Here is a 21,448-nt window from a genome sequence, read left to right on the forward strand (position 1 = left end):
AAAGTCTAAATACTATAAAAAATGTGAATGAAAGGTCTTTAAGTGGTGTCCGTCAGTCTTCACATTTTAAAGTTGAATTGACGTGTCAAGCTTAAAACTTGATAGATGAGATGCATTTAAAAAACGGAGTTGTAGAGTAGGACTACAGCTCAAAAAGTATACATGGTATGAAAACAAGCAACTCAAGCAACTCAAGTTACACTAAAGTTGGTTTACACAAGCGATAGATAAATTAGCTAGGTAGTAAGAAAGTGAGATAGGCTACTGTAGTAGGTTAGGTAGATAAATAGATAGAAAGACAGACAGACAGATAGATAGATAGAGAGGATGGATAGATGAGAGAGTGTAAGTATAGATAAATGTAAAGGTTAATAAGTGTGGATTAGAAGTTTAGTTAGATAGAATGTTGTAAGGTTGGGTAGTTCAGTGGAGTGGGTGTAGAGTTTGTTGGTTAATCTGATGTGCGGTTCTGCAGTTACAAAAAGCTTAATAGTTTAAAAAGTTGAATAGGTATCAGAAAGCTTTTATAAGGGTTGATAGGATTTTCTCGGAAGTTGAAAGAAAGTAAGAAGCAAGCCCACTAATAATAATAACAATAACAATAATAATAATAATAATAACAATAACAATAATAAGTTAAAGCAAAAAAAGTAATTGTAATATTACTTGCTGAAGCAAACCCTCAAATTAAGTATGACGAATGAGACTGTACAGTATGAGCAAGAACAATAGTTGGACTTGCTGAAGCAAGCCCACTAATAATTATTGTATTATTTAATTATGTCCCTGAGATAAATACATGATTGAGGTACATGAAATAAAAAATCTTTAAGATGTTGCAAAATGAAACAAAAACAATTATTTAAAAAAATCAACACACAGAGATATGAACACTTAAACAATAAATGTTAGACAATCACTAACAATATTGAAACCAAGAGTCGTTAAATGTGGAACTAGTACTTGAAATAAATGCTGCACCTTCAGTGCACACTGGTTATAGAAGATATATTGAAACCATGCATCTCTCTTATGCAGCACTGTTCATTGGACCATTAACTTATGTAAACAAAAAATATTAATTAATTCTTCCTTCTTCTAGCATTATGACTGCCAATGGCCCCTGGCCCTAGCATAAATTACTTTGCTAAACCTGATGGACAGATGACTCACTTACTTACAAAGTAACTTTGGATAAAGGCGTCTGCTAAATAAAAATTTAAAAAGTCAATATAAATGTAAATGTATATTGAATTAAGTCAAATACCAAGAGTCATACTATCCCCTTTCTCTTTCTCTCAATCTCCATGCCACTGTGAAATGATGCTGATGTCTGATGATGAGTTCTCTGTTAAGTCAGCTAGTGTTAATGTGCAATAGCTGTCCATCTGCAGGCTTGGAGCAGTGAGGAGAGATTATGTTAAATGGTAAATGGACTGCACGTATATAGCGCCTTTTTTGCTGCTCCAAAGCTGCTCCAAAGCGCTTTACAACGGCCTCTCATTCACCCATTCACACACACATTCACACACCAATGGCGGCAAGCTGCCATGCAAGGCGCCGGCCCGCTCACTGGGAGCAATTTAGGGGTTCAGTGTCTTGCCCAAGGACACTTCGACATGTGGCCAGCCGGGGCTTGAACCGCTGATCTGCCAACCTTGTGATCATTAGACGGCGACTCTACCTCCTGCACCACAGCCGCCGCATTATATGCACTGGAGGTTACAGGTTAGTGAGTATGCTGGTGATGGTGGCAGTGGGGGTGGTTGTCCTCAGCCTGGGGTAGAAGCTCCATCATCTCCCCCACTACAGCCTGCAGAGCTCTGCCCAGGTCCTGAGCACTGTAGGGGTTCCCCAAAGGAGGCACGTGCACAAAGGCTGACCTACCCTTCCCCAGGTGCAATGAGGTATAGTAGGTGTAGTCACATAGGTATCTGACAGGAAGGAAAAGGTTGAGATTGACATAAAACAGATCAAATATTGTTCCTTTTCATACGAGTGAATGCGATTTTTCCATTACATTTGATTAATTTTGTGAAGCAGTAAGTAACACCGATTGTCTCTTGAGAATCTTAAAGGTATAGTTCACCTAAATGAAGAATTCAGTCACTGTATGTGTATTGTAGGGGAAATATTTGTCAGTGCACTACATTTTGTCATTGTTATTCTTGTGACTATCAGTCAGACTGTCTGGACAGATAAACATATTGATCCCACCCCGGTAAAGAACCAAATACGAGGGCGCTTAGGTGGCGTAGCGGGTTAAGCATTGACCATGTAACCATAGGGTCCCCGGTTCGATTCCGGCCGGGGACGTGTCCTGCATATCATCCCTCCTCTCTCTCTCACCCATCCTCCTGTCTAAATCTACTATATCTGTCAATAAAATGAAAAATATGAGTGGGACTGCCCCACTCAGAAAAAAGAACTTAAAAAATAACCACATACGATACGGAAACACCCTCACAGAGTTTTCATATCGTCACCGGCTCAGTTCTCGAATTCGGTGGAGTCATGTAGCCGTTACGTGCAAACGATATCTATCAGCTCATTGCCTTTTCAGCCAAATCCGGCACCGTGTAGCCATGCCCTAAGAGAAAGTGGGGGTCAATCCCCCCTAACCTCTCTCTATCTTTTGCATCACAACTAGCGTCCTGTGACCCAGATGCAGACAGGAAATCTCTGCTTGTACCTTACCTGAGGGCGTGACTATTACCTGTACATAAAAATCCATGCTCTGTGTCTTGAGCTCACTTTTCTGAGAACGTTTGACTGTCAGACTTGTCTGTTACTCTTGTAAACTGTTCTCCTTTTGCAACAGAAAATTAAATTACTTTTCTATGCATTTGAAGAAACCAGGCTACCGTCTTCTATTTTTCTATTTTCTATTTTCTATTTAGACAATACTTAAATAATTCCCTAACAGTACACATAGAAAGTAGTCTACGAAATTATTTGGATGGGAAAAATAAGTCATTTGGGTGAACTGTCTAAATGTTATGTAGTGCCAATTTAACAACAATGTAAACGTATTGCCATGTAAATGGCAAAAACAAGTGTCTTCCCAGCCCAGGAGCAGAGCTAAGCACTCACCTGCCTGCATCATCTGATACGGACACTGCCACACCTAGCCCCGTGGAGTTAACCCTCTTGCAGACGAGGTCCATGTCTAAGACTGAGTCGATGCAGTCAGGACCCCCTTCCATGCAGCACTGGGAGTCTGGGCAGAAGCTGCAGTTATCCAGCCGCTTGTAGCCACGGTTGTGGCCACATCTCTCTAGGGTGACTGTGGTAGCTAACCCAGAGACCCCGACATGGACCACCAACTGTTGTCTCGCAATGTAATGGGAAGTAGGAGGGCGTGCATGTGGGATGTGGTGTAAACAGAAATTAACTTTATTGTCAGATTACTGAAGGATATTCAGTCGACGATTATTGATTCAATGATTCAATCAATAGCGCTTTTCACAGTGCAGTTTTTTAGCCTAGGGCTATCCTTAGCATAGGGTTAAGACTGGCCCAGGGCTATCTTAACCGCAATTCCCACATGCACTTTCTCCAGAGGGGGTCCAGCTAGCCCTGGGCTAAAGTCGGTGCTAACCCAGTTTAGAACATGCAAGTGTGAACAGTTGCTTAGCCCTAAGCGCATTGTGAGAAGGCCTAATAAATACTTTTAATTACAGTATACCAACAGTATGTCATTGTGTTTAATTCCTACAGCAAATCAGCCCTGGACATGCCCTCAGAGCATATGTCAATATCAAGGCCCACGGGCCACGGCCCTCAACGACTTTTAATTTGGCCAGGCAATAAATTCTGACAGACAATTTAATGTGGCCTGTTAATGTGGCACTAGTGTTTAAATTGACGTCCATCACAATACAACATTGAAACACAGGAGGGCGCTACCGTGCTCCACTTTCACGCTTTTATCAGAGAATTAATAAAGGCCAAATAGATTACCATGTAGGGATGCCCAGTTCCCACTTTTTCCACTTTTTGGATTTCACAAGTCCACAGTCTGCAGAATTGTCAGCAGAGTGTCAAAGGTATATAATAATATACTATGCCATCTACCGCATCGCAGTAGAACAACAGGAGCACGACCCTGCCTACCTGGCCTCTTTCAATGCAATAAAGAATGTTATACAACAGTTAGTTCCGACCAAGTCATTTGATTGGACAAGAGGCATTCCATGAGTGCTGATATACAGTATAACAGCACTGGGACCTTTAACTATATGTATCACTCCGCTGCACAGATGTTCTACTAAATGACCGTTAATTAGACTACATGTTTGTGTTCAGGTTACTAGAAAACAGTCCATTTGAAGTTCAGTTGCGGAACTATTTTTTGTTTATTTTTATGATTAAATAAACAAACAAATCATAATCTGTTGTCGCTTATTACTGTTAACTAATAAATTGCGCTGTAGAACTGTTGTATAAAAGCAATATCACACTCGAGGTTGTGCTGTTATACTGAATATCAGCACGGCTGTGATTGTCTTCGGTACTCGGCATGCGGCCTCGTACCTATGACCGAATCACAGCCGTGCTGATATTCAGTATAACACACTCCCTCTCGTGTGATTGCTTAATATCTTGCCATTATTTCTTTGTGACTACCTGTGGCTGGTGCTGTTTCCATAGTGACGGTAGCAGTCTCTGAACTGCCTGGTAGTCTACAGGCACTTCACATATGTGCAGGTCCACACACTCACTCAGGCCCAACCTCCCAAGTTCCTGTGTGGAAAGGAAACAAGAACTGCATAAAGAATATGTAACGTTATTGTTCCTTTTGACTGATTTGTTGGAGTCGAAGTAGTAAAAACATCAAATATTGCAGTGCTGCAGTTATTTCGATTGTGTGAATTTGAGATGACCGTTTTGACATGATTCCATTATATCAATAATGGATATCACAGATATTGTGTCAATGATGCAATAGGAAAGCATCAAAATACATTATCTACCTGTACTGCCGCCCAGCTAGCATTGACGGTGTGCTCTCCAAAAGGTTCAAACCCTATTAAAAGATAGAGAGGATAGTGAGGATTACACTCAGGAAAGTACACAAGACTAATGTGTAACAGATCTGCAATGTATGGGTCACAATATTATTTACTGTGTTGGTGTTTGTGCTGCCGCTGTGTTTAGGACTGTAACACTTGGATGTTGTCTCTGATGGGGGTGATCCCCCCATATATTATGGCATTTGTTGTCATTTTCTTTTCTGTTTATTTCTGATATGTGACATGGCCTCCCTCTCCCCCCCCTTTTTTTTTTCTTTTTTTTCTTCTTTGCTTTTTTTGTTTTGTTTGTTAGTTTGTAAAAAAAAAAAAATAAAAAAAAAAAGAGAAAACATTCTCTGTTATTGTTTATGGACAATGTACTGCATAACAAAGTGCAAAACTAGTTTTCTACTATTACATGGGACAATAACCTCCCCCACGGATACTAGTTGTTGTTGTTATGTCCTGTTGTGTACATGTCTCTGTGAAACTCAATAAAAATATTAAACAAACAAACAAAAAGATAGAGAGGCTTCATCCGTTACCTAGCAACATTTTTAAACACAGGTGCCGCACACATTATAGTTGCTTTATCTTTCATGGCCAGAGCATAGTGAACGAGTCACAAGACTCTTGGTTCAAAGTCTAAAGGCTGGATCGAGTTAAACATGACTTATCTAACATGTACAGTAAATTGTTAAAGTGTGTGTTATACAATAGAATTACATAAGACATTTCCATTGAGGTTGAAAACACGTGAAACATGATGCATGTCAGCACATTACAATGTATAATTCATTATACCAATAGGTACAAAGCACATTTTCATGTACATGGTTATAGGCTGCAATTTGGGATTCATACAGTAACAAAGCAGCCCCCTATATTACACTTTTTTGGTGTAAACAGAGGAATATGGGGCTGAAGAAATGTAACCACTCTCTCAATATATAGACACAACTATGGAGATCAGAGAGATCAGAATTATACTTTTAACCATGTTTTGAAGCTATACGGTGTTTGTTAGCAATTACATTGTTTCCAAACAATAGAGTAAAACACAGTTATATCTTTAGTTCTGATAAGATAAGACAATACGGCAATTGTATGTAACATCCTTCGAGAATCAATGGCTATATAATTCATTATTTTTCTTTTTTTCATGTACCAATCCCAGATCTCCCCATTCACATAGACTTTGGTAGAGTTGGTTGCTGTAATAGAAGTGTGCATATGAGCCTACTTCAAATAAAAGAGTTTCTACTTTCTACACATGACTAATTAACATTGTAATAATGCATAGTGAGTGACAGTGTTCATAACTACAAACAGAAAATAAAATAATAAATAAAATAAAAAACGGAAAACAATTAGTCAGTAGCCTATACTGTATATAAATCACATACCTGTTACTAGTACCATCTTCTTAGAAGTCATAGCTGTGTTTGCCTGAGCAATTTACAATTTTGCGAAATATAATTTATTGGTTCACACTTTTGAGTTGTTGAGGATTCCTCGATTGTCTTTTACGCTTTCTATGAGCGTCCCGATATCATTCTTCTTTGACGTTTCTGACTGTCTGTGCACGCCAACACACAGTCGGGATATAGCGCCATCTAGTGTACAGATAGGCCTATCTGTACCATCTTGTCAGAACGAAATGTTTTATGTTAGACCTTGTATAATCAGAATCAGATCATCATAATCTGAATTGTTTTTATTGCCATGTATATTTGCACATAGAGGAAATTGACTTGGTGAGGTTGGCGCATAGAAAACAATAATAAACATAAACATATTATGTAAGCAAAACAACAATATATAAGCAAAAATTGTTTAGAAAGACAATGGAAAAAGGGACAATAATTATGTAGGCTGTAAATTAGTGTAATTTATAACTAATATAAATTACACTGTCAGTTGTATGAGTGTGCGTGTATGTGAGTGTCTGTGTGTGTGTGTGTGTGTGTGTGTGTGTGTGTGTGTGTGTGTGTGTGTGTGTGTGTGTGTGTGTGCGTGTGTGCGTGTGTGTGTATGCGTGCGTGTGTGTGTGCCGGGGGATGAGGGGGGGTGCAAGTCCCAGAGTAAATGAGAGGCATTTGTCCTACAGATCACATGTAGGCTCATAGCGTGTGTCATTAAGTGGTTGAGGTATTATCAGAAGTGCTTCTGATGTCTGTAAACAAAAGCGTCTCCTCAAATAGCTGATCCATAATTCATGTAGCCTATGTCTACTGTTACTATGCATAATATAGGCTATGCCCATGTCTTGTTTACAATTGATTCAATTGAACTGGGTGTGTAGGCCTACTTGGTGATATTTATCTCCAGATACGAGTCTTACACATTGGCACGATTGATCATTTTAAAAGGCTGATACAGTCGGCCCCGGGCAAGTAAAACGGCGTTACTGTCGAACCCATGATGGGTTTCATCCATTCTCAGAAATCCTTGCAGCTCAACTCACCTACTTTAGCAAGTTACCTGTTTCCAAAACAAGGTTGAACGGGAGGGTGTCATCAAAGGGACATACAGTGATGCTTGAAAGTATGTGAACCCCTTGCTATAATACTAGGCAAGATAGCTTCCAAATAGCAATCAAGATCTGACAGCTAATCAAACTAGATAGAAAGCAAGTTATAACAAGCTAATTGTCAACAGCATTACTATAATAATAATAATAATAATAATAATAATAATAATAATAATAATAATAATAATGAGCTACTGTCTGATATTGTTCACACACACACACACACACACACACACACACACACACACACACACACACACACACACACACACACACACACCCTCATGTACCTACATTTCCTGCACTGCAGTCCTCAACAACCTCTCCCTTCCTCAATGTGTGCTGTTGCATCACAGCCTATGTCGCAGCGTTGCCATGGAAACAAACGATGCCCTTTCTATTCTGTGGTGCTGATGATGCAGCCAGTCTACGTACGTCATCACTTCCTATGGGGCAATATTGGCTATTTTCAGCTGCCTGAAAACCTGCCGTGCTGTGGTCTATTCATAGAACAACAGCAGGCAGCCATCAAAGACATTAAGTAATTTATAGTCTTTAGTTGAGCCTAAAACCATTTTCATGTTTCTCTCTGTCTTACTTATGAAGTCGTGATGTTAGAATTATAAGGTTCTATCTCCATTTTTGTCAAAATTGAGTTTTTTAACATAATCTGATCCATTAGGTGTTTATTAATGCCTGTGTGGTGTTATTTTTAAAATGTTGACATTTTTGAGTTAGTAATTCATAAAATACAAAGGTTCCATCTCACAAAACATAATGGAATGTAAAAACTTTGACGCTCAATATCTCTGAACTGCCCTAAACGGAGATAGAACCTTTTCATTCTAAGCTCACGAAGTGTCGAATTTGTATTAGGGTAGTATCAACAATGGCATATGAGTCATACTCAAACAAAAGTTAAAAAAAAAAAAGAAAAAAAAAAAAGGATGGCTTCAGCAGCATTTCCTTCCTATTTTATGTTAAAACATAATGCATCTCCACGTATTCAATTAAAGGTTTGCTGTATGAGTAAAGGCAAATATTTCCATTCAGTGGATGCATACCTAGAATTATTCCTGAGCATAATAGGCTATTGCTATGCTACCATGCATCCAGCAGTTACTAGCTAGCTAGCTAACAATCTAAAACTTAACGCATTTAACTCACTATAATAGTTAACGAACTAACACATTTGGCTATAGCATGTAACTCACTGTTGGTGTGTTGGCAACAAACATTATACAAACTTGTTTGGTTAGCCTAGTCTAGTGAACATACACACAGCTTTGTAACATGTAACTCACTTACCCCAAAACAAAGCAAAAGGTGTATCGCCAGACCACACCCATGAATGGTATGTTGATCAATGAAACTTTCTCTGTGGATACAGTCATTGATGGCAGTGTCCTCAAACATAGACACACACGCACATGACCCAACACAAAATACAAATACTACTATACCCCCTGTCATGTCTACGATTGCCACGCCCCTCAGGCCAGTTCATTTTATAATAAAGCGCGCCCGAGTTGAGACCGCAAGTTCGATGTGTCGTCCCCAGTTATTAATTATTGATTCGATTCTGCAAGGTCTAGTAGAGATTCAACACCCCCCACCCAAGTTTGCAAACAAAGTGTAGGTATTTAGTGAATGTAAAACTGTTGATGATATTGAGTGGGTTCTTCATCGCTTCAATTTTTGTCATATGCAAAAAAACTGAAGAAAAAACACGTTTTTTCACAACAAGACTTGTTTTTGCTCAGTTGCCGGGGTTTCACAATTCCCGACATGCGGACCTTTTCACCAAGCTGTGACACATATATCATGTTGATATATCAATGTTTTGAATCTATGCCTAGGCCTAGTACTATAGATTACCTTCAATAAAGGATTGACACAATCAATGGCATTTTATATTTAGGGGGTGGCAACAGGAGGTTCAATTTGTAAGTGTAGGCTTACTCCTTCACTGCTGGCAAGATGGCGTGGGAACATTGTCTAAGTACAGGCCTACATTTCGTTGTTTGTGGTGAAGGAGATGAAGTGTGAGTGGCACAAGACTTAATCAAGTCATAGTGTTGCAGTAATATAATCCAGTGTCATGTATAGGCCTATTTATTCATATAAACTGAGTGTTAACAAAGATTAAAATAGTACAGAAAAAGGTAAAGAATAACCGACCCCCCCCCCCCCCCCCTGTGATTGCCACAATCAGTTCATAATTGAGACAGACACAGTGTACATAATGAAGTGAATTTAATTACATCTTTGAGAAGTATAATCCCATTATAAATGGCTACATACATAGGCTTACAACACATATAACACACATGTGGATGGATTGTGACTGATATAGAACTGCAAAACATAATATTAACACAATTTACACAAGAGCTGAGGAAAAGACATGCTCAATTAATAATTACAAAAACAAATAAGACAATATGTTTTGGTAAGTCAAATATACATTTGTCATTGGTAAGTAAGTGCTTGTAAACGAGTAAGGCATTTATACACAGAGGATGACATGCACTCATTGACATCCTGTTGTTTTAGTTGCACTCATTGAAGAGATTGTCCCGCTTGTCACATGCAGAGCTGCTATCCTTGTAGGTGTAGTAGGATTGTCCATTTGAGAGCTGTTTTGCTACATGTTCCCTCATGGCGGACTGCTAAAATAGTCTTGTTTGCTATTTAAAAATTATGCAAAAGGAGCTAAGCCACAAGAGATCTAGTATTCCAGTTGTTAGATTTTCGGCATTTATCTTGTCTTTTATACAAGAGAAAAGGCCAACAATGTGTGTTCAGTCAGTCAATATCCTCAAAGGATACCCATATATGGCTAAAGGCCTTCTTTTAGACATGAGTTCCTCAGTCAAAGACCTCTCTCTAGTAGGCCTGAACCCCCTGACTTGGGAGAAGCTGACACCCATTGCTGACATGGTTCATCACCTTCTGTTTCAACTGGGCCACTTGCTCCCGGAGCACACCGGCCGTGGAGGCCAGCTCAGTGTTCTGGGTCTTCAGGTTCTTGACCTTGTCCTCCAGACGGGAGATTCTCTCCAGCTTTCTCTTGCGACACTTGGAGGCGGCCACCCTGTTGCGCAGCTTTTTCCTCTCGGCCTTGATGCGCTCCTGGTTGTCCATGTCGATGGGGGACAGGGGGGGGCTCATGTCCCCAAAGCTGTGCATGTCAGGGACCGTCTGGGAGGGCTCGTCCTTCAAGATCTGGAGTCGTGACAGGGCCGCCTGTTGCTGTGCGCTCACCAAATGTGGAAAGGGAATGGTATCAGTGGAATAATTGACTGTGGTGCCTAGTGTGGCTCCATAACCATTCAAAGTCGTGTACACTGGAAGGTCACTGGACTGTTGCAAGCCTGCCCCGGGGGGGGCTGCTCCGTTGGAACCGATGAGGTCGCCCAATCTGTCCGGACCCTGAGTTCCCTCGCTCAGCAGCTGGTTCTGCTTGTGCAAATCCTCCAGCGCCTTGACGAAGCCCTCCGCGAATTCCTGCTCGTCGCTCGCTGACTTCGGACACATAAACTGTGAATTAGTGGTAGTAGTGACCATTCCGTTAGATTGAATGATCAGTCGCTCCAGATCCGGAGAGGCCAGCTTCAAGAGTCCTAGGGGGTCCGGAGAGCTGAGATTAATGCCGGCGTCGATGAGATGTGGTTTCAAATTAGAGCATTGATCGTCAATATTCAGATTCAGAACCATATCCTTCTTCATCATGCTGTTGTATGAATAGATGCTTGAAATCCCTTGACTGCCAGGATAAAGAGTTGTTTCCATCCTAACCCCTCTCTTATGAGGGTCTATTGAACGTTACACATGAATTAAGACGATCTAAACAATTAAACTAAGGGAATTAAAACTCAAAGCTTTAGCCTTACATATCTCCATAGGCTCTCTGTGTTTGCTTCTTATCGATTGTCCTGGTTTATATCTAAATACCCAATGCAAAATATAATCTGCAATAATGCTGTTTTCTCGCTCGTCTGGAAAAGCGCTTTTTCCCCAATGGCACGACTGCTATGCGCACACACACCCAACCCTCTGCTTGCTTTCTCTCTAGCCCTAAATATTCCATTATGTCACTTCAGTGCGCTCAGATTGGCCCAAAATGACGTGTGTTTCCGGTTTAATTTAAATAAGGGGCTGAACCTGTCCTTATTGCCATGGAGACTTGAGGTAAACGTCCAAACAGTGCAGTGCATTATGGGTTGATGTCATAGAAAAGAGGCTGTGGATGAAGAGATAGAAGAGAAGGGAGGGGCACAGAGACAGAACAGTTTCTTCAGCTCTCTCTCTCTCCTCCATTCTTCAGACCTACTTTAGACAATGTTCCCACGCCATATTGCCAGCAGTGAAGGAGTATAGCCTACACTTGTTCGGTTATTCTTTACCTTTTCTGTACTATTTTAATCTTTGTTAACACTCAGTTTATATGAATAAATAGGCCTATACATGACACTGGATTATATTACTGCAACACTATGACTTGATTAAGTCGTGTGCCACTCACACTTCATCTCCTTCACCACAAACAAACGAAATGTAGGCCTATAGTATATGAAATGTATGTACATTATATTGATATATAATAATGATGTAGTCAATAGTAAAATAATCATCAACACTCTATAAACACACAAGCAGCTTTTATGTTTTGTTTAATAATTCCTTGTTCTTAGCAAACCTGGAGTTAGAGTATTACAGCACAATTCACACGACTAAAACCCAAGGGGGGAAAGAAATCCTTATTTACAAGGGAAGGGAAGACAGGACTGAGGGGTGGAGACGAGGGATGAGAGCTGAACTGGACAGATCACCTCAGAAGCAAGTTTACAGCTGTAGCAAAACACAATAAACAAAATAATACAAAGCCAACCAATGCAGGGGAAATATACTTATGAAATGCAACGTCCTGCCACAGTGTAGGCATACCAAATATTTCACTAACATTACTAGGACAACAGGCTTTTTATTCAATGCAACTCTAAAAACGTGTCTAACGAGTCTTGTCCTCTCTGTGTAGATTTTGGCTCCATAGTCTAATTAGGACCTCTTTGGAAAAGAACACGAAGCAAAGCTGCCTAAAGACTTTTTATTTTATTTTAACAGACATACCCTTAAGCAGGGTTATTGGTTGTTAATATGTGCGATCCAGGGAAGCAGGGGACACTGTCCATCACACAGTATTGCTCTGTCAGGAATACACTATCGACTCTGACTCAGACTAATAGGTTCACAGTTGGAATATAAACATAAAAAAACATTTCCATTAAACAGCTTATGATCAGGAGGACATAACGTGGAATGTACTAATTCTTTTACTGGATTGTCTGCAGGAATGTCAACACTTCAATTTCCAAAAGAAATCCTCGTTTTGAACAACCACTTCTTCTCTACAGAATTCTAATGACTGCCTTTCCTTCAAAATAAATAAGTAATAAATACTGTATAGTACAAATATTGATGCCGACATAATTTAAGAAATAAAAATAGCATCATGTGCCTGAGTTACATTTACATTGATGTATACTGTATGCCAGCGTACAACTCCCTCTACCTTGAAACGGAGAAACACCACACAAACAAAGACTTTGAACAAACATGATTAAACAAAATAACTTTTTCCTCACAAAAATAAAAAAGACAAACTGTACTGTATAACAACTCAATTGTAACGTTGTGTAGAATTGGTCAGTGCTGCAGTCTATGGATGTGTTTATGACTGTGTAAGTGTGATTCATGAGAAGGAGGTAATTGTGCTGGAGAGAAGCAGTGTGTGTCGTACACTGACTAAGGGCTTAGAGGATCTGTTTCCCTTTCCAACAGATCCCACCACATGCTACATCGTTACAGCAGAACAAACAAACTGACACATAATTCGATTCAGTGGGGGATTGGCCAACAACAGCTCTTGCAAACAAACCGGACGTGTTCAACTGTAAAATTCAACATGCCCCTCTCACACAGCACAGATCTGGGGGGGTATTCCTTCAACGTCGCTAAAGGAAAGTCCAGGCTTATTCGGACAAGTCTCGTGAGATTTATCAAAAATAAGCCTGGATTTTCCTTTAGCAATGTTGATGGAATACCCCCCTGTATACATTTTAAAATCATTGATATTGCATTATATTTGTTTATATATTAGGAACTTTAAAAAGGATATTTATTATACTTTGAATATTTATACATACATTCATTCATTCATTCATTTATACATTCATACATACATAGCCTTGTTCCACTTATCAATGTTTTCTCAATAAAGGTTTACAAAACAAAAATAAAAAAAAGTAATAATAACTATGTTTTTTTTTTTACCATACACAACACATGACTTTTCTTCTTCTCTTAAATCAAGCAATGATAAAATCGTAGGAAATGACAGTGATTGACAAGTTAACCAATCCCAACACATGGGATTTAGTAAAAACAATGTCATGTTGCCATGGTTTCATTTGATATCAGCAATGGTCCTTAAAACAAAAGACAACAATCCCTTCAGTTGTGAGACCACAGTAAAAGGGAACCAGAGGAATGTGAACGTTGGACTCTTACAGTAGAACATGTATAATAAGGGAGACTTAAAATGTGGAATTATGATGTCTTGGCCAGGCTCTTCCATCTAAACACAAACTCATCATCACACACCTCCTCTTTTGGCTGAGGTGGCCTTGGGGCAGGGAGGGGTCGGATATGTGTTGGAGTAAGTTGAGTGTGTGTGTGTGTGTGTGTGTGTGTGTGTGTGAGTGTGTGTGTGTGTGTGTGTGAGTGTGTGTTTTTAGCAAGCACAGTCCTGATGGTGCAGGGGGGGTGCAGGCTGGTCGGTGAGCTGGGGCCCCTGCTTGGCCCCTGTGACGGCAGGGTCAGCGTTGTCCAAGCTCTCTGACATCTTCTCACAGATTATGTCCACCAGCCTCTCGAACGTCTGCTTCACGTTGATGTTGTCTTTGGCGCTGCACTCGAAGTACTCAAAGCCTAGAGGGGGAGGAGAGGCATGTATAGTCTTGTTTGAGCACAGGTAAATTAGCACAGTTACCGTTGGACAATACATGACACAATAGTGTATTGCCAAAAGCGACTTGCTGTTCACACAAAATGATTCAAGCCTCAGGTGATTCCTCGAACGAGGATCAGGCTTGTGTCATCAGTGTTCACAGAACACCGGTTTAGAAATCCTCAATATGGGCGCGTGCACGCAGACATTAAGAGGCCCGAAGAGTCGAACTGTCGAAATGAAGATACTACACTCTGCAGCGGTCCTACTTTTTGCGCAGCACTCCTACTTATTGATCTTTATGAAGACGAAAAATAAGATGTAAAATAGTGCAGTACTGCCGCAATTAACAAGGCGAGGGAAATGGTTTGGCAAGAAATTGCTGACCGATTAAATGTGTAGGTCATACTAGCCCCAGTTATTGTTATATGTTCATATTTTAATAAATTACTATTTACTACTGTGGCGATATCAGCAGCAGTCTACATACAGTCATATCGTCACGATGGCATAGTGGTATTGACCGCTGCCATAGTATTTGTTCGTCATTTTAAGACGGTGGTTCAAATCCCTCTTCTGACACACTTTTTACTGCATTTCGTTGTCTGAATCTAATCTAAAATCTCATCTAAAAAGGTATGTAGGCTATACAATGATGGCGCAGGCTAATTTACAAGAACCGACACGATTACAATGGTGTTTGAAGCCTTTCTGAGTAGTAAATTATGTTCTTCTAACAGGACCCTGGATTTGGCATAGATAATTTTTTCTTGATGATTACTGATGGATAGATGATTCACTTAGATATATATATATATTGTAAATCGATTTGCATGAAGGCTTGTCATGTGGAAATGTCCTTGGGCAAGACACTGAACCCCAAATTGCTCCCAGTGAGTGGGCCGGCGCCTTGCATGGTAGCTGGCCGCCATTGGTGTGTGAATGTGTGTGTATGGGTGAATGAGAGGCCGTGAAAGTCAGTCCATAAATGTTGTGAAAGTCAGTCACCAAACCCTAATGTATATATATTAAGTCTGAGTCAGAAGATACTGTAGTATAAGTGAAAAGCACATTATCTATACATAAAAAGAAGAACTAACCCAGCTGGTCAGAGAGCTGCCTGCCTCTGTCCGCTCCCACCACCCTCTCGTCCTCCATGTCACACTTGTTCCCCACCAGCAGCACCTGAGCGTTGTCCCAGGAGTAGGTCTTGATCTGGGTGGACCTGCACACATACACAGTACAAAGTATTAGCTGTGTGTCTATGTCTAGGTTAAATTGAGCAGCAACACTCATTTAGAAACGCAAAGCAACATCAGGGCTATGGCAGGCATTGACATTTTTACACAGACACAGACACACACACACACACACACACGGTCCCTTACCAGTCCTGCACAGCGTTGAAGGACTCCTCGTTGGTGATGTCATACATGAGGATGAAGCCCATGGCTCCCCTGTAGTAGGCCGTGGTGATGGTCCTGTAACGCTCCTGCCCCGCAGTATCCTGGGAGACACACATTGCAGACACATTACATCACACACACAGGCACAGAAATAATAATAATAATAATAATCACTTTATTTGTATAGCGCTTTTCCTGCAAACGTTGCAGCTCAAAGTGCTCCAATCATTATATAATCATAAATAATAATTATTTAGTCATTTAAAGGCAATATTAAAAAGATGGGTTTTTAGTCTTGACTTGAACATATTTGCTGAGGTTGCATCCCTAATGTAAACTGGCAGTGCATTCCACAATCTGGGTGCATAAAATGAGAATGCAGCCTCACCAAATCTCTTCTTTTGTACATGTGGTACACAGAGAAAACCTGCGTCAGAAGACCTGAGAGCTCTATTGGGCTGATATGCTAGCAAAAGATCTTTCAGATACTCTGGTGCTATGCCAGTGAGAGCTTTATAAATGGCACTGACCGCAATGAGCACTCCTAATTCTGATGTACAATAGCAAGACAGAAAGCTCATCCATCCTAATATTGTTTCAATGTTGCTTTAGATTAAAAAGCCAGGTATAATGTTACAATAAACTGTGTGAAACCAGGTGTACTGTAGATGCAGTAAATAGGCCTACAGTACCGGTACATAGCAACTTCAGCACATAATTGTGTTTGGTAGTATAAAACATTAGTGAAACATTTGGTTTTAAAGCACAAACTGTAGATAACACTAGCTCACTAGATTGCTTTTAAACAAGTAGGCTAGTCACAGGGGAATGCAATAGATATTACACAGCAATTATGCAGCGAGGGAGGAGAGGGAGCTTTTGTAGCCATTTTTGAGTATTCTAATCCTGGTGATTTATGATGTAACATAGTCAAAACAGTCTGCAATGCATATGCTTTTGTTTTGTGGGCTTTAGCTAACCTATAGCAGAAGGACAAAGTTAGATTCACTGGGATGCAGGTCCCAAACCCCTGTGTGTGTGTGTGTGTGTGTGTGTGTGTGTGTGTGTGTGTGTGTGTGTGTGTGTGTGTGTGTGTGTGTGTGTGTGTTATTCCACAGTGAGGTCTAGTCTGCTAGAAGGGGGGTTGGGAAAATCCCATGATGGTGACGCACATGGTGTCAAAACGACTCTTCTTCAGAGCTAACATATTCCTCACAGGTGCCATACTGAGGAAGAGCCTTGTGACTTGGGCAAGAGAGAGAGCGTGGGAGAGAGACAGAGACCACCTGCTAATGTACTGCTCGTCCCACCCCTGGACACTGAAGGCTCGGCTGTCAAAGCACTTATGAGGGGTGTGTATGGAAGCATACAGGTTTGACTGGCAGAATTTGAAACAGGACATTTCTAGTACACACTTAGAAAGTGCTGGGCTCAGGGCAAAAAAATTAACACCTCGTGAGCTTAGAATTATACGGTTCTATCTCCGTTTAGGGTCGTTCAGAAATATTGAGCGTATTGGAACTAGGGCTGCAACGATTAGTCGACATAATCGACGACATCGATCATAAAAACTTGTCGACGTGGAATTTTAGTGTCGACGCATCGTATATATAAAAAATAATATATACATATAAATATACTTTATTTTTCTTTTTTTTTAAAGTTTATATTTGCACTTTCATTTGTATTATTTAATTAATTAATTATTTATTTTGTTTCATTGAAACAGAGATTGATTATTGTATGTATTACATGTTTTGGAAGGTCCAAATTCAAATATTTCATGACTCATTATTTGAATTTGCAATGGTTAATGTTAAGCCAGAGAGACTGGACAACAGGGTGACATTCACAGGTGTGCAGACTTGAGACGGTGAGGTACAACATGCACTGGAGCCCGCGGACACTGCCGCGGCCACACGACTAATCGTAAAAATAATCGACAGATTAGTCGATTACCAAAATAATCGTTAGTTGCAGCCCTAATTGGAACCTTTGTATTTTATGAATTACTAACTCAAAAATTTCAACATCTTAAAAATAACACCACACAGGCATTAACACCTAATGGATCAGATTATGTAGAAAACTCAATTTTGACAAAAATGGAGATAGAACCTTATAATTCTAACGTCACAACCTGCCAAACCGGCAAATTCAGGTAGATTTTGACATTGGTATCTGTACAGCCAACAGAGGTTCACCAATACTATGCTTCAATTTCAAAACTAAACTTATGGTCACCATTGATACAACATGTGTGGTAACACTGTAACTGCTGCGCATCTCACTCAAGTTTCCCCTGACCTTCAAACAAACCCCTGAGTCTATGAACTTCCTTAGCTACAACCTAAAACGAAGCATAAAAGAAAATTCAACAACACAAGATCAACAACATACACGCAACAGAAGATAGAAAAGACACAATATAAAACATGCGTGGGAAAATATTTAGAGGTATTTTTTTGTCAAGGGATAGGCTAGAAACTTAAAGCCTACTAAGTTCATTCTCTGCAGTGAGTTTTTCCACTATGTCAGGAGTCATGCTAATATGTATTTTTTTGTGATAATTGCCTTAATGCTGGTGTAAAAATGTGGGTGATAAAAATCAGAGTGGCTTGTGAATTTTCACCTTGGCTAGTAGACCAAAAACAGGGTATATACAGGAATCTTGAGGTTAATTTCAATACCTTTCTAAGACTTTTTAAAGACCTTGTCAATATTTTTCCAGACCTCACCACCACTTCGAGCTGTAACCGTTTACATCAGTGACACCTTTAACTTAACAGTTTTAGTTTGCAATAGACTAGACCACTATCATACAATAGAATTTCTTTTACTAAAAGTTTTTAGGACTCAAACTCTTTGGACAGAGTCTAATTCAGAAAAATACCAACAAAATTCAAGACCTCATAAAATCGTGATAAGACTTTTGAATACTTATTAAGGGTCTTGATTTTCCCAAAATGGATCTATCAACTTTTAATACTTTTCAAGACACCGCGGACACCCTGAAAAAGTATATGTTATGCCCTGGCTGGACAACATAACAACAACATGCAAACAACATATAGTAGCTGTGCACAACCGTAAACGGGTGGCCAGTGACTGACTGGTGTATAATCTGTTTCTGCCAGTTCCTCACCCAGATCTGCAGCTTTATCCTCTTGTCATTCCTGTAGATAGTCTTCACCTTGAAGTCGATGCCCACCGTGCTGACGAACGCCGGCGTGAAGGAGTCGTCAGCGTAGCGGAAGAGGAAGCTGGTCTTACCCACGCTGCTGTTGCCGATGATCAGGATCTTGAACATATAGTCAAAGTTCTGATCCGAGGACTCCTTCTGTCCATAGGTGGCTGTTGCTGAGGCCATCTTTGGGTAGAGAAGAGATGATGATGATGATGATGATGATGATGATGATGATGATGATGATGATGGACCCTTTAGTGAATGATTGACAAAAGATGATCGATACAGAGAAAACTCAAACCGTTTTAACATCAACTGGAGAAATATTCTTTAAAAAAACATCTTGACTAAAACTAAAATCATATACAGTCATAGCAAGGCCTGCTATGCATGCTTTATTTCATAAGTAAATATCTTTGAAAATAAACTACAATATCACTGACACTGACTAGCCTAGTTTCACTATTTCTAGCTCTGCATGTCATATTCCAGGCATTTCCACCCCTGATACTACTTTACTAATAGTATGCTTTTTTTCCAGCAACATTCATACAACTCTTACTTTCATTCCTACTTGGACTATTGAGTGATGAAAGGAACTTTTTGGGTGTGGTGTTGTCGAGCCAAGTGTCTTACTACGTTATCCCTGATGGGAAACTATCAATGCACCATATCATGGTTTATTAGATAGGCTAACACCTGTTTTGTTACTCAAGAGCTTTTCTGGCATATCATTATTAGAGCCTTTCCAAATCTCTACATAGAAAACTCCAATTCAACAATTCAGGGACTTACAATGTATGTTCTCTCCTATTTTAACAATGAATGTCTCACTTATTTCTACAATAGATTGGGAGGGCACAGGATCGTTGCGTTTATTATTGCGTTTCTTCTAACGTTTATCCAGGGAAAAGATGAACGACGATGTGAGCATTTATCCATCTTTACTGTTGTAAGCATTGCAATCACCAAATTCGTGAGCTTAGAATTATAAGGTTCTATCTCCGTTTAGGGTAGTTCAGAGATATTGAGCGTCAAAGTTTTTACATTCCATTATGATTATGTTTTGTGAGATGGAACCTTTGTATTTTATTAATTACTAACTCAAAAATGTCAACATTTTTAAAAATAACACCACACAGGCATTAATAAACACCCAATGGATCAGATTATGTAAAAAACTAAATTTTGACAAAAATGGAGATAGAACCTTATCATTCTAAGCTCACAAATGATAGAACCAAAATATCAGCTGGGTCACATTTACTCAGGACGTTTCCTTACGGACGGTAAGGGCAGTGGGACAACCCAGACAAGATGAAGGTAAAGAGAAGAGGGCGGAAGCAGCAGGGCTTATAGCCCTAAGCATCAGCTAAACTGTCTATCCAGCCAAATGCATGGCTAGGTGGTGGCTATCTTGATTTGAGTGGCTTTTAAAACGCATGCATTTGACTTGACAATCGTTACATTTGACATGACATTTTCTACTGTCACTGTCTGCGAGGTAATTGACATGACAGCTGTTTCTGGAAAAACTGAAAAGCCCTTGCGCCACAGCTCTCTCGCCATGGGGCATGCATGGGTTAGTTTGACATCTTGTTAGATATACAGTATAGCTGTGCGATTGTGCAAGGCGATGGCTGGTAAATTCAGCCCAGGCTGTTCTAGGCTGAATGCATTTATTGACCCTAGCCTCGTCTAGTGATTCAAGAAGGTTGATATTATTGCAATGACAGAATAACTACTATTAGTAAGGCAATTCAGTTGATGCATGAACAATTAAAAATGAATGCGAAAAGAAGGAGGATAGCATGCCAAGCTGTGCTGCTTTTGAATGCTAGTAAGCTATTGCATCCTAGCTCTGTGTCAAATTTCAAGGTTATTCTTTTTCCTTATTGCACGACTAAAACGGTCCTGTCTTTTGCATTAAGAGTGCTACACTGTTTAAACACACTCCAGTAGTGTTGCTGTGCGTTTTAATGCCTCGCAATACAATTAACTCAACGTGCTTACCGTCAAATGTCTGTTTTCTCTGCAGCTCCCTGTGTTGCAGTGGCTCCCCTGTCTGTGTTGCACCTGCAGAAAGCTCGAGCGTTACTGTCTTGATTGACTGTCACTAAAAGGGGCGGGCTCATACTAGAGCTGACGCCAAATAAGACTCGTTGTCAATGGTTGAGGGACAAACGGGCAGTCCGAAGAACCAATCACAACCGTGTACGTTACTCAACATTCCAGGGGCCTTCATATCAATCCCAGCCCTCCGATGCTATGAGGTAAAAATAACAACAAAATCAA

The 21,448-nt window shown here is 40.1% G+C and overlaps 3 protein-coding genes across 4 annotated transcripts; all 3 read right to left on the bottom strand.

The window, feature by feature from the left end:
- Positions 1–1,571: 1,571 nt before the first annotated feature.
- Positions 1,572–6,553, bottom strand: LOC308168457 (pyroglutamyl-peptidase 1-like). The gene is made up of 5 exons (XM_080543052.1): positions 6,422–6,553; positions 4,977–5,029; positions 4,630–4,746; positions 3,094–3,326; positions 1,572–1,934 (listed from the first exon to the last, which is right to left on the bottom strand). Exons 1-5 carry the CDS (start codon positions 6,450–6,452, stop codon positions 1,730–1,732), a joined length of 639 nt encoding a protein of 212 aa, XP_080399178.1. The 5' UTR covers positions 6,453–6,553; the 3' UTR covers positions 1,572–1,729.
- A 3,884-nt stretch (positions 6,554–10,437) lies between these two features.
- Positions 10,438–11,343, bottom strand: jund (JunD proto-oncogene, AP-1 transcription factor subunit; the record flags this gene model as incomplete). The annotated part of the gene is made up of 1 exon (XM_080543289.1): positions 10,438–11,343. The coding sequence occupies one exon, from the start codon at positions 11,341–11,343 to the stop codon at positions 10,438–10,440; it is 906 nt and encodes a 301-aa protein (XP_080399415.1).
- A 2,428-nt stretch (positions 11,344–13,771) lies between these two features.
- LOC308168659 (ras-related protein Rab-3A-like) lies at positions 13,772–21,238 on the bottom strand. 2 transcript variants are annotated; one of them, XM_080543267.1, is made up of 5 exons: positions 21,167–21,238; positions 19,112–19,405; positions 15,949–16,067; positions 15,661–15,785; positions 13,772–14,541 (listed from the first exon to the last, which is right to left on the bottom strand). In XM_080543267.1, exons 2-5 carry the CDS (start codon positions 19,334–19,336, stop codon positions 14,345–14,347), a joined length of 666 nt encoding a protein of 221 aa, XP_080399393.1. In that variant the 5' UTR covers positions 19,337–19,405; positions 21,167–21,238; the 3' UTR covers positions 13,772–14,344. The 2 variants fall into 2 exon arrangements, with proteins under 2 accessions (XP_080399393.1, XP_080399394.1); XM_080543268.1 differs by having other exon boundaries at positions 19,112–19,336; positions 21,167–21,178.
- Positions 21,239–21,448: the final 210 nt, after the last annotated feature.

Source organism: Nansenia antarctica (genome assembly GCF_963989245.1).
Source record: "Nansenia antarctica genome assembly, chromosome: 12".
Taxonomy (NCBI): domain Eukaryota; kingdom Metazoa; phylum Chordata; class Actinopteri; order Argentiniformes; family Microstomatidae; genus Nansenia; species Nansenia antarctica.

Bases quoted from the DNA above. Each gene is read 5' to 3' on its own strand.
- LOC308168659 (XM_080543267.1), bottom strand. From the start codon at position 19,336: ATGGCCTCAGCAACAGCCACCTATGGACAGAAGGAGTCCTCGGATCAG. The intron at 16,068-19,111 runs GTGAGGAACTGG...TGTGTCTCCCAG, and splicing joins GGATAAAGCTGCAGATCTGG to GATACTGCGGGGCAGGAGCG. The intron at 14,542-15,660 runs GTTAGTTCTTCT...CTCCCCCTCTAG, and splicing joins GCAGCTCTCTGACCAGCTGG to GCTTTGAGTACTTCGAGTGC.
- LOC308168457 (XM_080543052.1), bottom strand. From the start codon at position 6,452: ATGACTTCTAAGAAGATGGTACTAGTAACAG. The intron at 3,327-4,629 runs GTAGTCACAAAG...GCGAGACAACAG, and splicing joins GGAAACAGCACCAGCCACAG to TTGGTGGTCCATGTCGGGGT. The intron at 1,935-3,093 runs GTGAGTGCTTAG...CCTTCCTGTCAG, and splicing joins GTATCAGATGATGCAGGCAG to ATACCTATGTGACTACACCT.